This window comes from Adelges cooleyi, unplaced genomic scaffold (genome assembly GCF_023614345.1).
Source record: "Adelges cooleyi isolate 19-005CV unplaced genomic scaffold, UGA_ACOO_1.1 ACOO_flye_CR_arks_rails_tigmint_CR_PRNA_30, whole genome shotgun sequence".
NCBI classification, from domain to species: Eukaryota; Metazoa; Arthropoda; class Insecta; order Hemiptera; family Adelgidae; genus Adelges; species Adelges cooleyi.
Window position 1 is genome coordinate 766,805 of NW_026095971.1, and position 20,817 is coordinate 787,621.

Sequence of the window (20,817 nt, forward strand, 5' to 3'; positions counted from 1 at the left end):
CCACACACACAGTCTTATAAATACCTACCGCAGTGCCGGAATCGCCATCCGAACATAATTGAAAAAGTTGCGATTATTAAAAATAATTTTCTAGCATTGTTTTGTTGCAGACGCTGTTGCAGGGCTCGTCCGCTCCACTGCCAGAATACAAAACTTCCGCCCTGAAAAAGTCCCGGTGGGTATTATCGCACTACGGGGTTTTCAAAACGTGCTGGGATTGGCTGATATTGATAGCCACATTCTATGTCGCCATCGTGGTACCTTACAACGCCAGTTTCGTGAACACCGATAAACCGTCCATGGTCAGCGACGTCGTGGTCGAGTCGCTCTTCATTGTCGGTAAGCGATACGATTTCGTTCATTGCTATGGAATTTTAACGGTCAAAAAACCGTCGTTGTTTATTTTTAACCAAACGAGGCGGTCTGTACTTGCCCCCCTCGTGCAGGCACACTGAACACGTTTTCGCAGACAGTCTAATAACGATTTGTCTTTAAAATTACCATTTGGGATACATACGTTACGATTAAGGTCGGTGGGTTCAATCGCCTCTGGACTCTTGTGAACGGACATTCCCGAACGATTGCGAACCTCAATAATACTGTACACGAGAATAATGTAAAATACAAAAAAAAAAAGTTTTACATTACAAACCGGCGACAACTGTTATTGTTGTCGGAAAATAATTACAAAACGTTTCATTGTAAGCGCGTAAGGCGGCAATAACTTTGTCGGAAAATAATTACAATTATTTAATGAGTTTTTTATCTTTTAAAAAAACTTTGAACACTTAAGTGTACATAATTTTTTTATTTAAGTGTAATTATTTTACAATTATGTTAAACTCCTACAGTTGTATTTTTTTTTTACTCCAACATTTATATTACCGCCTAACTGTTGCCTTTAATCAATCTTGCGGAATTTGATGCGCTATGTTAACAACAATATTTTGAAGTATTAAAATATTACTGTTATACCCACTCGTAAAGTAGATAAAGTTAATATTACGCAAAGAGTTGTATGACTTTGAATTTAAAAGCGTCCCGCAGTCACGAATGATTGATTAATAAAAGGCGTTCCGGTAAGTGGCCAATCACAATACCATCTGAATAAATCTCCATCGTAGTTCCGGACTTCTCTAATGGTCTTTCAGCGTTTTCGACTTCCTCTCACAGACTCTGGCACCTAATTCCCGTTCACTTATTCGGAGAACACTGTTGTTCAGCACTTATTATTGCCTGTAAACGTTTTACCTTCAAGTTTGGCACGCAGACCAGTTTAAACGCACACAAGTCAAACACCGCACAGGTGATTGTGACCCGGTGTGCGTTGAAGAATATGATATTTTTTCTATAAATCAAACAGACGTTGAACTGTAAACGACTAAAAGTTTGACAATGAGATTGTGTAGATGCGTGAGAATTTGGACACATGTCTCCTCCACCATCACCACAAATAATAATATCAAAGTTGTAAAAAACGTTTTTTAAATATTGTATTTTAGCTATGATGTCGTGAAGTCATCCATAAAATGTACACAAAAATATAATACTTATATTTGCATGTATCTCTATCAAAATATTATGACGTTGGCCTCTGGTAAGAAGCCGGTTTTACAGTCGCATTACGCATACACGAGTAAAGTGGATATGTAAGGTTGATGAAAATTTAAAAAAATCATTAGTCAAACAATCTTTGTAGGAGGGTGTAAAACATTATCTAAAGAGGTAACCACCAACGATTAAAGATTAGGTGCAACGTAATGGTGGCTTCAATACTAAAAACATAATTTAATTTATTATAACTATTACGGTTCCTGTTTGTTAAAACTAACATTAGTTGAACGTTTTTGTATTATAGAAATTGTTTGATAATGATAAATCTACTTTTTATAGATAATTACATTTTACACGAATGACATTGTTTATTGCAATAATGTCTCATATTTTTTTAGTTGAATAACAATATATAATATTATATACTCAAGTATAGGCTTTTTAGAAATCTGTCAACTTCCAACAAAGACCATATCTTCTTTGATCGTGTGCTTTTCAATAGATTATAATGATAAAACCTTTCAAAACAATTATTTTTTTAACATAGCGAGTACACAAATACAAGCATTCTTTAACCAATTAATACATTTAAACAATACAACTATAATATGAGTGAAAAACAATTTGATGTATAATATTGATTTTTTTCAAAAATAATTCTTAAACACAACAAAAAGTTATTAAATACTGCAAAATAGAGAAGATTTTTCATTGTTTCAATGCTAAAAAATATACTTAAAGAATAGGAGGTATACAAGCTAATAAAAAGTATACTTTACTTTGCCCACATTTTTCAAACGTTATTGTAAACGCCCGGTTTACTTATATAGTAAAGACATCAAAGAACCTTTTTTCAATCTCTATCTTTTTTGTGGACAAACGGTATTTATTATTTTGTTTGTAAAACCCACTTTCATTATGTTTAGTATTTACTTTGGTTTTATACTCTAGTACTTCTTCTTTTGTTCTTGAAATATATTCACTTTAGTTAAATACTTGTATAACTGATCATCATTATGAAACTCTCCATATTACAACTGATATTTACTATCGGAATTCTGGAGCCTAAGCACATTTAAGATGTTATTTTTATTTTTAAAACTTTTCGCTGTTTAAACGGTGACAGTTTTTTTCGTAGCCTTATATATGTAACGTAGGTGTTCCTTCATATAATTCTAGAAATCTGCCAAAAATCAACCTGTCTAAACATTCCCATAAACAGGGCTAAGCCTCATGCAATAATGTTGCATGATATTTTTCACACTCGAATTAATATTACTGGTGATAGTCTTCTTATCTTCTAATCTTTCTAGTTTTAAACTGTATTTATATTTTTAGAAGTTGTATAATAATTTTTTTACAAATTGTCTTGTAACTTTGTTTGCTTATCACTTCAAGGCTGTAATTTTGTTTGCTTTTAACTATACTTATATTATCTGTCATGTAAGCCGTTACATTATTATGCTATAGGATGCGCGTGATTACTCAAAATATGTTTATTTGAAATCCGTATTTTAATATTACATTATTAGCCATCGTTCATGTAATATGGACATGACGTATAATTTGACACGTGTCGTATCAGTACAATGCATATTACATACATTAAGAAATATGCTGTACTGAAGGAAAAATAATGTTATTTGATAGAAAGATTTTATATTGTTCATGTTTGGATTATTAAAATATAACTGCTAAATAATATTAAATACTTTTTTTTATAAAAAGTCATAAAATTTTTTCTGGAACCAAACACGATCGAATAGAATTAACAAATGGCAAATCCACACATTAAAATATTATATTACATAAACAGTAAACACAGTATACTAAACTAAATAAATCAACTACATAGTGTGGGTTATAAGAGATTAATTTTCAATTTTCAATTTTTTTTTTTTATAAATGAATCAACAATTAGCAACGAGATTATTTCTTGATTTGTTAAACATTCCACAGTTTGCATATTTTATATTATTTTCTAAAACCACTGTTGTTTCTCTACCAGCTCTATATAAAAAAAATCACATACATAAAACGTTTTCTTAGATTTGTTTAGGAAAGTATACATTTTGACTGCTGCGGGAATGGTATCGAAAGTTCAAATATTTAAACAAAAAGTTTTGACACTTGTGTTTTAAAACGGATGAATTTTTATTGCGTTATTCAATTTTGCTTGAAAGTAATTTTCTTTGCGGTGTTGTGTTAATTTCGCCGTAAACGCAGTATCTCGAAACTCGTAGAATTTTGAACTGATTTATTTTTTCCAAAAACATATGCCTTGGTTGTGTTTCGTTAAACGTGTGTGTGTGTGTGTGGCATACGACAAGGAGAGACGGGAAGACGTGGCCAACCCGTGACTTATGCGAACGATACGTCATTGTTGCGGTTTTGCTGCCAGCAATCCGTCACATTATTCTGGATTGCGGCTAATTGTCCCTTTTTAGCCTGTTGCCACCGCGGCCCAGGCCCCCAGCGTCCTAGCGCACCTAAATTGCATACTCAGTGCGCCGGCCGATAAATCATTGTATCGCCTCCTCTGACGTGGACTAGTATTTACTGTAGACATGTTTTAAAACCGTTCGCAAGACATGTCAAATATAGGCCAGTTGTTTGCACGTAAATTAATTGCGTGCAAACAACTAGTACATGTTACGGTATTCCATTCGACCCGAATCACTTTAAGTATTCTACAAATTGTAATAAAATAATAATTAAAAAATACATGGGTTTTTAACACGATTTGTGTGATAGAATATGACGCGTGTTTCATGAAAGGGAGGACAAGATAACCTTGACTAATTAGAGATCATTTTAAATATTTGATAAATTTATCTCGGTGTATAGTTTTCCCTGAAATGTGATTACCAAAATTGGGATGATAAGCTATTTCTACAATAACTCATGCTTGAAAGCCCTTATTTAAAAATAACTCGTCATAATATTTTTAGTTTTGTTATGTCATACAAATTCAATGCGTTAAAAGTAATTGTTTATTATTTATAATTTCGTTAGTTATCGTATTACACAAATTGTTTCGAATAAGATAGTATTTTGATAAATTAAAATTGCGTGATATTCGTTTTGGAGTAAGCTTACCATTGATATAATATATATGATGGATTTAAATATAATAGAACTTTTAAGCCGTTTTATTAAAAAGAAAGTTTATATTAAAAAAGGTAGTTTGATTTTAGGCGAAATAAAAATGTAAAAACTTTAAATTGGCTTTCGAAATTTTAATAAAGTTAAACGAACATAATATATAAATATGACATTCGGCTGTGAATGTTTTGTTGGTTTTAAAAATGTTCAGCAAAAACCAAATGAAATGAAAAAAAGACTTCGACAAAAAACTTTGAATGGGAAATTTTAAGTTATGTTATAAATGTGTATAAATTGAATGTAGTTGTTCATGACTTTGGATTTTTCATTAAATTGCCATATACCGGCAAAATTGTTCTATACTAGGTATTTAAAACAACAATTCCAAAATAATAAACTATAAAACGTTTTTCAAACAAATATGATTAATTAGATTAATAGTTGTGAAGTGTTGAAATGCTATGTAATGTTTAGCATAAAACTTTATCCGGTAAACCGATGAATAATTATACTAATTAAGTAAAATCAGAATGTTTTCCTTATTATTCACTCGTATGTAAGTTTATCCTTTACCGTGAAGTTAGTTATCGTTTGTTTGCAAATTCACGTTTACTTAAACTTTCCAGCATAGTTTGGAATCATATTTTGTTATAAAGTGTATATTTTGTAAAATTATGTTTTATCGTAAAAACGAATAAAAATGTTTACCTTTGTTTATGCTTGCATAAATATTTTATTACAGTTAGTTAAATACTTTTTTTTTTTGATACTAAAATTTTGATCATAAAATATCATGCTTGTTGGCCTGAAGCCAATAACAATAATAATTTACTGCTAGTCATATGAATAATGTTATAATACGTGTAATTTTATTTATTGGCAAACGTGTTTACTCTTTAACAAAATTACTTAGTTCCCATTATATATTGTCACACAATGTTAATTATTTTAGAATTTTTAGTTTCCACTGGCCTAATGTGTTGTGCGATTTGTTAACCTACAATCCAATTAAAGTAAAGTAGCTGATATCTAATTCTTTATGATAAAAATGTACTGCTAAAAATAAATATGTATTTGCATGTACAAAAAGCAGTAAATTTAAAAAAAAACCCATTGCAAAAGGTAGTAGTAACAATAATACACGGCCTAAAGGTGACATCCCGACCTTAATAAATTATGTTTTATCAGTATTTTTTCCTGTTGCTCGCGTGGGCCCAGTTTTTAACTTGTGTTTATTGAATAACCATTATTTTTTTAAAAAAAACAATTCGTTAAAACGATTATTGTTAGGGTTGCACAGATAAACAGTTTGAAAAAAAAAGTATTTTATATTTATATATATATATACAAGTAACTTAAATATATCTGGTATATTTGGCGTAAATGCTCCTGTTGTATGTGGTTTCTGTGATCGTGAATACCTACACAAATAATCGACAAAGGAATATGTAAAAAAACCTTACTACATTTTTCTGTTCTAAAAAATTGTAAAAATTGTTGATTGCAATTTTCATATTTTCGTTACAAACTATTACAACAGAGTACCGTAACTATTTAAAAACTAATATATTTTCTTGAAAGTGATAATTTTTCGTCTTAAATACCTAGTTAAAATACTCTTAAAATAGTCTTAAATACTTAGTTAAATTACAGACTGTCATACCAAATATATTTATATGTTAAAGTGTACAGATATAACACATATTATGTGTAGTTTTTATAAACTGGATGCAAATAAAAAATGTTTTATTCATTTTTAATGAGTTCTTAATTATTTTATCTCATTATCTATGCTTTGCGCGACCACCATTTACTAAGTTGTACATCATTAGTAGATAAGGTCATAACGGACTTTTTTGAGGTTTTTTTGCATAGTTTGTGATAATCAAAATGAGTAAGCAACTGCAATATTTTGGATCTTCAAAAGAATTGATCGCTGGTAGTCAATTCAAACTGTTAGTTTTCCAAAGTTTCTATAAATATCTCTCAAAGTGTCATAAAAAACTCGTAATTGTAAAACCAACACCTCATGTGATATGCATCTAATCTGAAAATCTAACAAACGTGAAAATAAACTTAAACGCCTAATTTTGGACGGTAAATTCGGATAAAAAACATTTCATATAAAAAAATATAAGATGGATTTTTAAGCGACAACATGAAAACTGAAGAATATTTGGTTAAATATTCTTTTTGACTAGCAGTTAAATAACCATGTGCGTTCAGCGGTCATTAATCATTATATTATACTACACAACTGTTGAAAAAGACGGCTATGCTGTTTTGCCGGCAAAAGGAACAGCAATAAAAGTCAGGCGTAACACGAAAGCCATTTACCGTCAAGTACATCAACATATCATCATCGTGTCATTCTTTTTTCCATCCGGCCTGCCTTAATTCATTTTTTATAGCATCAATAAAAAAACATTCTCGCCGACCGTTGACGTTTTCAATGGCTAAGCTGTGTTAGATTGACATAATATTCAACGGATACGGTTTTTTCTCACTGCGATTTATCAAATTCTTCTCTCTCTCTCTCTTATTCGCCGTATCATTGCACTTACATTTGAATAATGCGATATGCTGTTCTAACAAAATACTAACGAACCGCGTTTTAAATTGGCCGTCTTGAAAAGCACGAGCGGCGTGCAAACGTGTCACCAATCGAAGTCGGGTGTCAACGATTATTCCATATTTTCGTCTCGAGTGCCGAGTCGAATATGTTTTGTATAATTTTCCAAATAAGGTGTATCGGCAAGTAATATAATATTGTATTTAATACACACTCTGCAAAGTGGCGGTGTAAAAGATGCGGTACAAGCAGACCTTCTACTATGCCTATATTGTAGATACGTCTAAAGGAACTGTATCTATGTATGTAACAGTATTATGATATCTAAAGAAAAACTACATGAAATTTGAAACGAAAGTGCCGAGTAAGCGATACACGTCGAAAAGTATTCCATCATACATATTTTGTTATTATATTAGTGGTCGTTCTTTGATAGATCTACTGTTTATTAACCGATTTTGGTTAATTTTATTTGATGCGTGGAATGAAATCCGCAATTAATGAATGAGTTGTGTTGGTGTTGTAAACATTTGTTTGTATCGTGAACGAAGCTATATGCGATAAAACTCCTACACAGCGTTACGTAAAAACTTCAAAATGGATTATTAAAATTCGGTGAAAAATATATTTTAAGTTTAATACTTGTTTGATGCTTTGAAAATAATTCATGTGGGTTAGGTTAGGCTTCAAATAACATGTTATGTATGATCATGAGTTTATTAGTTTGATATTTGCTTTTGGTAAAAAACAATTGTAATAGTATTGGCTGTATTTTTTTAATAATTAATAAAATTAGTTGTTTGATTGCTAAAAGTTGCTTTTTGAAATTTTAAAAGAGATAGATTCGCTATTTGAAAAACAACATTTTTTATGTGTGACGTGTGTAAATTTATAAACACATATATAATAGATGAAACGCTGAATTTAAGCTGATGATTTATGATTTTAATAAAAAAAACATCTTTAAACCTGAAACTCTATGTGGAATTCCTGCCGTTCATTTTTTGAATTCTGTTAGTTTGTTACATGAATAAATATATAATATTTTGTTAGATATTAATGTTGATGTTTGTTATTGTTGTTGTTAGTTATAAATAATATAAATCTAGTAAACGACTTCTTTAAACTATTTCAAGATGTCAATTTTATATAGATTTTAGCTTTATACATGTATACATTTACATTATAAACATGAAATTAATAAAAAAAAATTAAAATTTTAATTACCCCAGATTGCATAATCAATAAATTATTAATAATAATAATTAACGTACAAAGTAAATGTTATGTTCATTTAGAACGCAATAAGTATGATCACTCTGTGACATGTATTTTACAAATTAATTTTACCCTTTTTGAAGTAATAACATGGTTATTATATAATGATATTATCGCAAGAAAAGGCATAATTTGGTATATGACATTATTTGAAGTCTCGTTAATTATTTAAGCCGATTAGCACTGGATTGAAATAGAATGATGTAATGTCATGGTTTTAAGTGAAACATATGTTTTCATTTACTGCAAAAATTGAAAATACTATTTCTATGACATAGTCCAATGAATACTGTATTACATAATGTGTCTATAGTTATTAATTAAATATAGGCATATCAATTTGTTTTTTAAATTACTTCAAAATGTGTGTAAACGACAATCTAAATTAAAATCATTTATTAAAATATTACAATTTCAAACTGTGTATAACATAAAACGCTTGCCAAAGGTCGGGTTCGACGTATAGACTTTGATGATTTTTAATTTTTAGAGAATTATTTTTAAAAAATGTTTTAGCAAATATTTGTATGTTTATGTTTCAACTTAATGTTGAAAAAACACAAATTTCGGTTCATGTTTCTAAAATTGTATAACATTTGGTTGTACAGTTTTATTTTTTTTAGTACCTTAATTAATATCATTTTTCATCAAAATATAAAAAATATTTATTCATATTATATATTGCTTTTTTTTCTATACCTTATCCTAGACAAATGCGTTTCCAACACAACAATTTATATATTATCAAAAATATATGGTAATAGTTTGTACTTTTGAAGTACCTCAGAGTATTAAAGTTTGACTTTCCACGGTAAGTTTTATTTAGTACTATTGCTTCACAGTATATAATTGACATTCGGATATTCGTTTATTCGTTTATTTGCACATAAAGTATACAATAACCGTGCGTTATATAGATTACATAATAATTTTATACTGACCTAAGAAACGTCATCAGAGAAAACAAAAATGAAAAAAGTTTTGCCTGTAGGGGTTTTTCCGTCAGTTCTTTCACTTGATAGTATCGTAAAATATAACATAAAATTTCTCCCCTGGAAGTTATTGGAAGGTATACATGTGGGCTTTAACAATGTATTCAAAGTATAAAAAGTTTCATTTTACAAAATTAGTATCCACTCTTCATTATAAATATTAAATTACTATCTCCGGAAAAATATGATATTTTCTATATAATTTTATTTGACCCGTTATGTTTTTATCTGTAACATTATTTATTAAGTATGGCACTTAATAAATTTTAGTTTATAATACTTATCAAACATACAAATAGAGAGAAAACGTTGTATATTTATTGTAGTTATTATGATCGGTGATAGTAAATTATCAAACTCTGCTCTCTTTTTTCAAATTCATTAAAATGTATTTTTATTAACTAATTACTAATTGGCCGGACAGTGAAAAACCTAACCAGAAACATAATAAAAATGTAAAAATTAGTATAATTTGTGAGTTGCAATGTGTAGAAATTAACACGGTAAGAAGTAAGAACAGCAAAAAATAAATGTATGAATTAACGTTGATCAAACAATAGTAATTATTTTCTTCTCTAGGAAGTATTACTTTGTACTCTTATATTGCAGTATTTTTTTGTTACTCAATTTTACCATTGTTCAAAATCATCGAGTCATCAAACAAATGTTAGAACTTAGAAATTAAGTTAACCATTGGTAAATTAAATGTGTTAGAAAACACTGAAAACCGACGATAAGTTAAAAAAAAAGTAAGCATTTGGTAATTTATCTTGGCGAAAAGATTTACACTTGGATTATTATGTCAGTTTAATATCGTCGAATAAAAAAAGTTTTGATGACGACTTTAAAAATGTTTTTGATAAGTTTCATTTGATTTTAAACAATTCAAACGCGGAAGATAACATATTCGCATATGTTATCTTCCGCGTTTGAATTGTTTAAAGTTATGGATTTGCTTATAACAGCACAACAATCTTTTCGAAAGTATAACATATTAATGTTGTGCTTTTATTGGATTTATATAACTTTTTATACGTTATCATATAACTTTGATACAAAAGTGTTTTTTGAAATATCGCGTTTTTGATGGAACCGCAGTGTGGTTTAATGAATTTTTTCATTAACGGTACATACCCAACGCCCCCCCAACAGGTTTTGATGTACAACACCAATTACGATTGTCGTCGTATGGTGGCATTAAGGTTTATGGTGTACGTTTGATTAGGTTGTTTGTTTTTTTTCCTCCAGATATCCTGTTCAACTTCCGGACGACGTTCGTAAACAAAAAGGGTGAAGTGGTTTCCGATTCGAAATCAATCGCTTTCAATTACTTGAAGAGTTGGTTCGTGGTGGATTTATTTGCTGCACTGCCGTTCGACCTGTTGTACGCGTCCGACGTTTACAGTGGAAATGTAAGTGTATAATATGTATTATGTACACACACACACATATATATATATATATATATAGACTGCTTTCGGCTTCGCCAGGGTTAGTAGGTGGCGAAGGGGGTCGGTGCGCGCTGATGCTCGGCGTAGATGTGGCGGTAATAGCAGCAGGCGGTGCGGAAGGTGGAAAGTAATATATCGAATGCGGGCGAACCGTTTAGCGTGAGTATATAAAAGCTAAGGCAGAGAGACCTACTCGGAAAGCGGGTGGAAAAATTTACGGTCTTTGTCAACTTTTGGCCGGGCCGTATTTTTTCCGGTATCCGGTATTCGCCTTTAACTCTATCTGCGGGCGGTGGCGGTTCACAGTCAATTTATTTCCAAACACGTGAGAATTTCAACCGTGTAGCCCAGCCGGGACACGAGATAGGTGAGCGAGAAACTTTCTGCCCGTGTGTCGCCCTAATCGTTTGTTGGGGGCAAATGGAGAGAGAAAAGTTTATTTGGTGGCCGTATGTGATCAAAAGAACATTGAACAATCAATCCGAAGCCGACAGCTCTTTATTGTCGACCGACTCGCCCATCTGACGGATTAGCAAACAACCGGCGACACGGTTCAATGTCGGGAAGGTTCTTTCTTGAAAAGTCCCCGTTAAGTTACTCGATCGATTATATTTTACAATAATAGAACTCATTCCAGACCCCCTCCGTTCTTTATATAAAAAAAAAAATAATTTTTAGACCATAATTCCTCTAAGAAATCAATTTGTTCCTCTGTTTATCAGTCCTAGTAACATTAGGAAATTTTAATTTTTCAAAAGAAAATAATAATTATTAGTTTATTATTGAATTGAGTGTTATAATTTATAACCAATAACGCTCAACTGAACTTGTTATTAGTTGCTGAAAAATTATTGAAATTCATAGTACTCATAAAATATTATAATTCGCCATAACTTCATTGTAAAAAAGTGTAAACGTTAACTATCAAATTGAAAAGCACACATAGGTGATATAACTTAAGTCAAAATGTGCTTTCTGAAAAAAAAAGTGATTTTTGAGAAATATTAGCACAAACATTTGAAAGGCTGCGAGGAAAAAAGATCAATGTCGATTTTTTAACATTCTGAGAAAATCATGTTTTTAATTTCAAAACGTAATACATTTTGCCCGTATGCCTAAACTTCAGACAGTCGTTACTCTCGACTAATCTATTTTTTTCCCTGGTTCGAGCGCATAAAAGATACAATACATCAATACAAATCAAATAATTTGATACCAAAATCTCAATTTCAAAAAAAATTGACATTGATCTTTTTTCCCCGCAACCCTTCATTTATATTTCAGTATCGAAATGACTGAAAACCCAAGGATAAAAGTTGTTTTTTGATTGAGTAAATTGAAAAAATAAGTTTTTATGGTGTAAGTAACATTTTCAATACCACTTTTTTGATAAAACAAAAAATCCCCATAAGTCCTAGCGCTACCAAATTTATCTCAGTTTTCAGTCAAGTTCAATGCGGTTTGAACAACGCGGTGGCGGTTTTTAAATAATTTCATAAATGAAAAATGTAAAGGCCGTTTGTTAGTATTATAATTTGAAATTTATGTGCTCGGCGCGTACCTGCTCTACATGTATAATATTATCGTTATTATCCAAAGGGAATTGAATGTGTATTTGTGCCATACAAATTACATTGGTATGGTGAACAACAATTTTGAAAAATATTAAATAATCTCTGACGTCCGACTGGAAGTGTAAACGATTCTGAGCGATTTTTTTTTTGCCGTTTTTAAATATCACATTTAAACAGTTGTGACAATATTAAGCATATTATAAACTATAAAATATTTTGTAAACTTTATTTTCGGCTCGTATTTTATGTTTTATTTTTTAACGTTTTACAATCCACCAAACTGGTCTAGTAAATCGATACTATTTCATTCCTTTTATAATAGCCTCTCATTTTGGATTTGCGAACTACACTTGCCCCGATTATTTCGATGACGAGGACATGAGGTAGATACAACCGTTCTGTTTCTCTTAGTCTCATTTCCTCATTTCCTCAACTCACAGTACCTATATTATCTCTTCTATTACATAGATAATCAATATAAGAAGTATTTTTTTTTTAAAGCCTACTTTAATTGTTATTTCTTTAGTATCAAATAATTATTAATAGATAAAATAACAATGTATACTATGTAGATTAGTACACAATTTAACCATACTTAATTAAATGACAAATGGTTGTTAAGCTTAGTTTCCAATTAAGGCATACGACGTTTGCTCATCAAAGTTTGTATGATAGTTTACTGGTTGAGAATTACTGCAGACTTAAAGTTCACTGAAACTCTAGAGAAATCATAAAGTAATTTGATAAAACTTGTTGGCAGAGAAGTATAATAATCAGCATTAAAATACATACTGTTTACATAAACACTAACTTGTGCAAGTTTACCTATTTTGATAACAGATTTTTAAATCGGATTCGAAAAATATCAATTATATTTTTAACAATGTAGTATTTAATATTTTTATAGTAGTGTTAAACAATATAAAAAATGTAATTTTAAATAGGTCTATTCTAACTATAACGTAACACAGTATAGCACACTCTGCGATAGTATCCGATTTATTTTATTATTCTTATTATTTTTATATCCATGTATAAGAAAAATTCAATTTATTTCCTGGAAATAAGCCAACAGCGATTTCAAACCATTTAACTCCATAAGATAAAGTGCACGGCAAAACCAATTTTTGAATCATTTTTCACAAAGAATATGACATGTTATGTCAATATAGATAAAAAAATATAGATTTTAATCCGTGTGTATACAGCAGCAGAGTATAATAAACAAAGTTTTTATAAAATGTATAAAACAACGAAAGTGGGCGCCAAAACAAATAAATAAAATACACATACGCTCTATCAAGATGTAAAAAAAATATATATCACTTTATTATATTTTTTATTTAAACAGTATTATACCCAAATGCAGCTAAGTTATGATAGGTAGGAATTATTATAAATATTTTTTTTAAGAATCCATATTGGCTAAATACTTAACGGTGGACTTTTATGATTTTTTTATTTTTTTATTTCAGGAGGCCGGTTCTGGTCAAGTTCACCTATTAAAGTTAACCAGACTACTTAGGTTAGCGAGACTTCTGCAGAAGATCGACAGATATTCCCAATATGGCGCTATGATCCTTACGCTGTTGATGCTTTTGTTCACGTTGGTCGCACACTGGTTTGCCTGCATCTGGTATGTCATAGCCGAAAGCGAGCGAAAACGGTACGGCGACAACTGGGACCTAGGTAATAACAAAAACAATATAAATAATGAAAAATAATAATGCACGCTTAAATTTTTAAAAGTTTTTTTTTAATAATCGCACTACTGTTTATATTGTGCTGAAAAAACTCTGTTCTGATTTAAGTTTAAATCGCAATAAATGTATTTTTAATATTCTTTAAAAATAATAATTTATTTTGTTATGTCAAAATAGTGTTCATATATCAAAACATCTAAATATGAGTAACATATTATAATTTCAAATGTGTCACATGTGTACTGAATTAAACATATTGGACATTTAAAATTTACCCATACAGCAATTATATACTCCTAAAATATTTTAAGAATATTTGCTAATAATACATCAATATATTTACAGAAAATGAAATATTAAGACTTAAAATTTTCTAAATCTTTTAAATAAAAAAAAAAGAGGTATTATTGTATACTGGTGATTAACTATGAACCAGTCAATAACTTAAAAGATATTAGCCTTTTTTTTTATAATTTTATAGTTCGGAAATATTTAATATATTTTTGAAAAATATAACCCTATCCCTTGTATGTTAAAACCGTATGAACTTAAGAATTTCAAATAGTAACGTATATATTTTATTAACTTTTTAAATTGAGAAAAATTTGCTGAACTAAACCAGTTTTGGATAATTAGTTTTCAAGTTATTCAATTTTAAAAGTTATGACGGGAAGGGAAGGGCAGTTGAGTAATGCGCGCAGATAAAAACATGTCTGCTCTCAACCTTTCCTCCCGTCCTAAATTTTAAACTTTAACAACTTTGAAGCTAATTATTTAAAACTGGTTATCGACCAGTCAAAATATTCAGCAAATTATTCTTAATTCAAAAAGTTAATCAAATATATACGTTACTATTGATAAAACTCAAGTTTATAAGATTTTAACATATAACGGACGGAGTTATAATTTAAAAAAATATATTAAATTTGTGCCAACTAATAACTATAAAATTATAAAAAAAAAAATAATTTAAAAAAGTCTAATATCTTTAAGGTTATTGACTGGTCCATAGTTAACCAATCACCCAGTATATTATGGTGTATACGTGAATTAATTTCAACGATTTTAATAAATATTAGATTTATACTATATTCTCAAAAATCTCAGAAAAAACACGCTTAGAAAATATTAATATTTCTAAATAGGTATGTTTTTTTTTATGTTTGTATAATACATTTTGAAAGTTCATGTTTAAATTTTAGCTCAACAATATTTCTATTAGAAAATAGTACCTTATTATAATTTAAGCTGGATTACACGTCTTACTTGTACTGAAAAATTGTCTAGTAAAAAAGTATAAGACGTAACACGTCATATTATTATTTTGATAAGTGAAGTAAAATGTGTTGAAATTATGCATAATTATTTTTATTATTTCAAGTGGGTATTTTTTTTCGTACTACTAATTAAATTAATGTGTTGATTAAGTCCAAACGGAACAACCAGTATGGTGCACAAATATAATATTAATATAAAACGCAAATACGTGAGACTTTCTAAAAATATCTTTTATTACAAAAGCAAAAAAATCTGAGTAATGAGGTATAAAATTATCAACGATAAAAAATATAATACTTTTTTTCACAAACCGCAAAATATTAGCAGAAATAATACGGGTAACATTTAAACGTTTACTTAATATTATTAAAATGGGATTTCACCGTAACAGCCGTATAATTTATATTTTGCTTGTGAAGTGAAATATTAAAACGATATTTTCTGTTTTACATTTTTGAATTCATAACTGGGTGGTGAAAAATGAATGCAAACGCGTTTAACCGTCAACGACAGTGTTATATTTTAACGCCTAAAGCAACCAATGCAAATCTAAAGCACAGGAATATGATATAGAGTGCGAAGAATCGAGAACAGAAAATTGCATAAAGGTTTCACCGTCTATTTTGAAGATTTGCATAAACAAGGTTGTGTGCTTTACACGCTTGATCGTTTATCGACAGTAACACGGATTGCAGCATATCTTCAATTGTATCCGTATTCAATTATCGAGTCAGAATCAATTCGATGGCGTGTTTCGCATATACTTATACTTGTTATAAACGATCAGTTTATTTATAAAGTCAGTTTGATTTTCTACCGTAATAATATTCAGCATAAAACATTCTATTCGTTATACGTTTCCAGTAGCATTAGCATTGAAATTGTGTATGATACACAAGGGTGTGTTTTCCTATAAAGGATGACCTCGACCAATCAAATACATATTGTACTTTAAGCAACTGATTAAATTACATATAAATTGTATATATTTTATTATGCACACGAAAAAGGCGATTATGTTTTGTTTTAAATACCAGTTAGGTATATTTTTGAGTCTCAAATAGTGTTTGTTCATCCTAACTGGTATTCAATAGATAAATACATTTATCAAAGTTAAGATGGTATTAAGTCTGTATACTTGATGCGCGTGTGAAATCACTTGTACTTAAGTGTGCCGGCTCAATTTATAGACAACGAGCATTGTAAAATAAAAAATCAAAGTAGTTATTTTGCCTTAGAATACGGTTCTCGGAAATCGAGAAAACTTTTAATGGATACGATCGTTTTTTATTTCAAACAAGTATTAAGTTTAAGTACCTTAAAGAAGTTTGTTTTTCTATTGAACGAAATCCAACCGGGTTGTCGATATTTCCAAGAAATTGCCCAACAAATATATTTTGAATATTGCACTACTTAGAGACGTTTTTTAAGTTAAATATAATATTTAATTTTAGAGTTGTTAAGCTATACATAATTTTTAAACATAACTGATAAGAATTACCATAAGCACATCAACTGTACATGCCAGGAATAACTTTATTGAATTTGCTATAGTTAGCATTATCCAAATAAAGCCTAGCCTTAAATATTAGACTTCTTATCGATAATTATTCTTGTCTTATCATCTTGTCTTCCTTATTCCATAACTATTCGTATTATTCCTTATTTTACAATATTTTCATTCGCTCTCCTTATTAATAATATCTAGTCTTATAATTATCATGATAACAATCCTTGTCAGCTGATTTTCCTTAATTTTTTAATATTTTAATAGTCTCCGTTGTTTCGAATTTGTATTGACATTCGTGACGAATTTCTTGGAATGGTATCATAGCATACACAAACTCTGTACTAATATTTAGAAAAAAAACTATTTTTGAATTGGTTCTAAAAAGTCCATCATTCAATATTTGTACTTAAGTAAAATTATTTCCATGAAACCGTTATTAAAATCTAGTATTGTAGTATTTGTATAAGAAGTCGAAATTGTGTATCTATTGATTTTGAAAAGGTCCCATGTATTTTTGTGACACGCCTATGTAAAAACTATATTTCTTCCTAATGTCGTACCAAAAATGTAAATAAAGTAGTACAAGTTGGGCCTTTATTAATTTTTGTAGAATTTTTATTTTAACCAAAATTACTCTTAATGCGTGTTTGCGTTGTAAAATTAATACATTAAATGTATATATACATTTGTGCAAACAAATAGCATAAGGTAGAATTAGATTGACATTTTTCGGGTGTAGCCATGTCTTCAGTTTTTTTCTAACATTTTGCACGCATTGCCGAGTCAGAATCTTCAGAGCGATAGTCCTTGTTCCACTGTCACTACAGAATTGACATAACCTATTGCTCTAATGATGGACCGAAACGTCAACAAAAAAACTGAAGACATGGATTAGTTTTAAAATTATCAAATTAATATTTTTATATGGATAATATAATAATGATTAATATTTCAATCTATAAACACTGTAACTCATTAATATTGCAGTTTCGTTAAAGAATAACGACAAAATATACAAATATCCTATTACAAATTATAAGTTATTCAGATTCCGGTTAGGTGGTACGAGATACACTACAAGTCTATAATGAATGAATCACTGGACACCTTCAATTTCTTAAATTTATAATACAAATTTATAGGAATAAATTATAACTATAAAACAATTACATGCTCTACGAATAAAACCGTATTGAAACAAAATAAACAAAGTCACATTCGAAATAAGAAGTATAGGAAAAAGAGGCAAGAGTCGAATATTAAAATATTGTGTGATATATCGATTAAGTGACACTCAACAAATATAATATGACTCATCACTTGACATCTCCAACACCTCGTATACTGGCATGCATTGCAGTCCAATGTAATTATTCGCTATACATTTCAATCGAAAACCTTTGGGTCCACATTTCAATTAAAACCAGTCGGGCTGTCATTGAAACATTTAATTAATATCCACAACTACTTATTTGTTTTTATTATAAAACAGTTTTTGTAAAAAAAATCGTTTAAACTTATTATAAAATATTAACAGCTTAAAGCTGATACTGCAAACCACAGAAAAGATGATGAGGAATTTGAAATTTTTTTAAGAATGGAAATTGGATTTCATGCGAACACAGGATGGCGGAAATGCCAAGGGTCTATTTAAGGTCGATTTTATCACAGTCGCGAGGTCCCTTAACCGCAAAAGAGATATGACGAACGTTAAAGTTATTGTTTAAACAAATAAAATGTTTTCCTATATTATCGGGGAACACCAAAATCTTGAGATGAAAATTTGGTACATTAGTGTGGTTTCCTGCGATAAAAATGTTCATGGACAAAACCACTTAACAAACAAGAGCTTTCGTTTTCAAAATTAAAAAAAAAAAAAAATACGTCTACTCTATACCAATTACGGTATGTTACATAGATTAACGTTATTAATTATTGAGCCCACCGAGCTATACATGTATGGTGTACTAAATATGCGTGCACGTGTTTCTTCTCTCGTGTTGTCCTTATATAAATATTTGGAAATTTCCGCGTTGGTTGTTTAAATTTAACCAATGGGCTCACATTACTTGCAAATTACAGCGAAGCGGTACAATGGCGTTAAACTCGCATAATTCACGGGCGGCAGAGGATTTGTGTGCTCTGCCTGTTGATCGTTAAACACTGCCAAGTACCACGTAATAATACTAAAATCGTCGCCGCAGTTCCCTATTGCCAGTGTGCTTGGGTCTTGATAATATATATTGTACTAAATTTTAACACAACACAGCCTACTACACAGCTTTGCTATTCTTAATGCACAGACCTACCGCTGAACTACCAACTGTGGGAACAATGATACAACAGGATTTTCAACCGTTACCGAATCCCCCACAAAAGGGTACAACTTAGAATGCCTAGCCGAAATACACATTAAAACAGTCCGGCCCAAAAAATTTAATAGGAAATGATTGCCAGTCCATCAGTTAGGCGCGTTATTCGAATAAAAAATTGTTATTCATTTTATAGGAGTAATTTATAATTATTATTTTATCATCGATTGATGATATCTGCAGATGTATTTAAAATATCTCGAGATCAGTGTTGATCAAAACTTTCCGGACTGTAGAAACGCCACAACAATATTTTTAGTCACAAGATTGTCATTTTTTTATTATTATTGCATAATTCTATATAGAGACGCTTACTATCCGTCGACTTCTATTGGCACCTTGAATATAATTGCGTTAACGAGTTTCGATAATCACAAAATATGTACAAAATGGTACTTACCACCGTGTCTGCTGATACCACAGCTGTGGTCCCGAAATCCGTCCAAAACAGAGCGCAGTGCGTAAGTCGATCTTACGGGTTTAAGTCCGTTAAGCAAACGTTTGTTGAAAAATACCGTATCAGCAACTTCAATAAATATCTATGTATAAAATCTGATTCTACACTTCCATAATAACAATAATAAATAGTAAAAAATAATACAAAATTATTAAAATAAAACATAATTAATCTATATCATACTTGTACTAGTGTTAAAATCTTAACAGCAATAAAACCTAACGGAGCTGACATTAAATAGCTAACAATGAGTCAATTGAAATATCGAACAGCTAAAATAACCGTGATTGTGTGTGCATGGCCGACTTAGCTCCGATTTTGCGGCACAATGATCTCGAGACAAGAAACAAAGGCGGCGACTACCGACCCAAATGCTGGGAAAAAAATCCTCCCTCCGTCCTGGTGAACGCTCGACTCACAGAACTCAGAAAACAACTTCTCAGGGCCTCGGCCAGGGTGCGTCAACGGGATAAAAGGACTTCAATGTTCGGAGGATTTGGAAAAAGACTAGAAAGACTAAGATTTTAAACTAAATCATTATTTTGCGATTGTTAATTTCCAGTTTGGTATATTTTTTCGAGGAAAGAAAATACTTTTCATGGGTTTCTCTGCGACGGCGGTTAACTCCATAATTGATAAATTCACACAAAAACAAATTTTTGTCGAGAGCAACGTTATAGTACGGTCGACTTGTCTGCAATTCACGCACACGCGTACGGAGTTCGGTCGCGATGGAATGCGTTTGTAAAATTATAATAATGAAATAAAAATAATTGTACGTTCACTCGGTCTGGGCTTAATTGATCATATTTTCACTGGCCCCCCTAATGGTGTGTGGCTCCACGGGCGAGTGTGCACGATTTAATAATATGTGTGAAACGGCAAATGACAGAATTCGCATTCACGAGGCCAACAACAGACAAGAGCACGAGTAAAGCGAGAGAGCAAAAAAAAAACTGCTATAGTTGGAA

The 20,817-nt window shown here is 30.3% G+C and overlaps 1 protein-coding gene across 3 annotated transcripts in view; it reads left to right on the forward strand.

Annotated features, from left to right (window-relative positions):
- LOC126838408 (potassium voltage-gated channel subfamily H member 8) overlaps positions 1-20,817 on the forward strand; it is a 127,511-nt gene that overhangs the window by 94,869 nt on the left and 11,825 nt on the right. For all 3 annotated transcript variants that reach the window (XM_050572801.1, XM_050572803.1, XM_050572802.1), the window contains exons 6-8: positions 111-339; positions 10,750-10,913; positions 14,002-14,215. In XM_050572801.1, the coding sequence (XP_050428758.1) occupies positions 111-339; positions 10,750-10,913; positions 14,002-14,215 (607 nt within the window). The remainder of the gene's footprint in view (positions 1-110; positions 340-10,749; positions 10,914-14,001; positions 14,216-20,817) is intronic.